Source organism: Azolla caroliniana, unplaced genomic scaffold (genome assembly GCF_043228905.1).
Source record: "Azolla caroliniana isolate FFs.n. ecotype wild unplaced genomic scaffold, voAzoCaro1.0.p SCAF_9, whole genome shotgun sequence".
Taxonomy (NCBI): Eukaryota; Viridiplantae; Streptophyta; class Polypodiopsida; order Salviniales; family Salviniaceae; genus Azolla; species Azolla caroliniana.
This window is the reverse complement of record NW_028230444.1, coordinates 1,174,456-1,176,108: the sequence shown is the minus strand read 5'-3', so window position 1 is coordinate 1,176,108 and position 1,653 is coordinate 1,174,456. Positions and strand designations below refer to the sequence as shown.

Sequence of the window (1,653 nt, the reverse complement as noted above, 5' to 3'; positions counted from 1 at the left end):
AAGAAATATGAATGTCGTTATGAAGTTAATGCCCATGGGGCGAATGAGACACTTCAATGTCAAGAGAGTTGCAAAAGCATTTATATAGTAACATGATGCAACATTGATGTTCTAATCTCAAAGATGATGCCCATGGGGAAAACGAGTCTCTGTAATGTTGCACCTAATGCACGTCATGTGTGAAATGGGACTTTCAAGCCTCGCACTTTGTGTACACCATGAGGGAGGAAAAATTAAGAGTTTCTAGTGTCATTGAGTGAGAAGGTGTCCCTCTAAGACATGTGCCATTGGGGGGCCACGATGTGTGTTAAAGGTTTTCTTGTAATAGGGGGGCCACGATGTGTGTGTTAAAGGATCTGGCCTTGCCGCGATAAAAGGAGAGGTTTTCAATATGTCAATAGAAAATTAGGAACCATGTGCCATTTCCCCAACGTCAGCCCCCACCAATCCCCAAGGGGCAAGGACACAAGACACAAGACCTTTTATATAAACCCATTTCCCCTCACCCTTCTTCATCACCCCTTATTTACAAACCAATAGCTACTACCAATTATCATAGCTACATACTCTCTACAAAACTCTTTTTTGCTCTTCAATTCTACATAATCATCTTTAGAGGGGCAATGGCCTCATTGAGGATGAACACAACTGTCGGCGCAACCCTAATGGTCGTGCTCTGCTTCGCGTCGACATTGAGTGGTAATGTGGTGGAGGCGCGCCGAAAGCCCCCCAATGGCCCGAACCGATTCGTATTCTACTTCCACAACCAGGTCTACAACCCGGCCGTCAACAACTCGGTCTTTACTTCAGTCTATAGTGCCCTACCCTTCAACTTGAGCCAACCAAACCCGTTTAGCTTCGGGGTGCGGTCCACGTTCGAGGCACCTATAACAACGGGCCCGTCACCCAACTCGACCCAAATCGGAGTTGCCCAAGGTATTTGGGTCATCAATTCGAAGCACTACTATGCCCTCCTACACATCTTCACCGCCACCATTACGTCTGGCAAATACAAGGGTACCATCGCAATCTTGGGACAAGAGTACGAGCCACTTGCGGTCCGCTACTTGCCCGTCGTGGGTGGCACCGGAGATTTCTTGGCCGCCCGTGGCGTCGCTACATCGAAGCTTGTTTACATTGACCATATCCCACCCGCACATTGGACCCTCTCCTTCGACCTCGATCTCTACTATTGATGAATACTCTTTAAACATTTCATTTGTGCACATTCGTGGTTATCATCGAGAGCGTTCTGTTTAATGTGTTGGTTATACTTGTTTCAAGATTTGAATAAGTAGTTCAATAACACTGGGAGATCTAAACTTAATTTATTTATCAATAGAGTGATTTGAATTTCTTTTAATTGCTATTAAGCTTGGTAATCCTCTCCTCACTCTTACTCTCAACACAAATACAAATAAAGAAGTGGGGCTAAGACTTAACCCCATGTAGGTAGTAGTTTATCGCATAAATCCAGAAAGTCTACACCTCTATTATCACACAAGTGGTTTAGGCCAACCAAGCTCTTACAATAAGTTGGAACTTTAAGCACTTTAGATTGAGTGCTTTAAGGCTTAAACTTGAGAGTAGAGAAGAGGGCCGAAGTTTAATGTCAGAGAGAGAGAGAGAGAGAGAGAGAAGTGAAGAAGAAGG

General features: G+C 44.6%; 1 protein-coding gene across 1 annotated transcript; it reads left to right on the top strand.

Annotated features, from left to right (window-relative positions):
• The first annotated feature begins 519 nt into the window (after positions 1-519).
• Positions 520-1,369, top strand: LOC147859744 (disease resistance response protein 206-like). The gene has a single exon (XM_087324926.1). It carries the CDS (start codon positions 624-626, stop codon positions 1,194-1,196), a length of 573 nt encoding a protein of 190 aa, XP_087181052.1. The 5' UTR covers positions 520-623; the 3' UTR covers positions 1,197-1,369.
• The last annotated feature ends 284 nt before the right edge of the window (positions 1,370-1,653 follow it).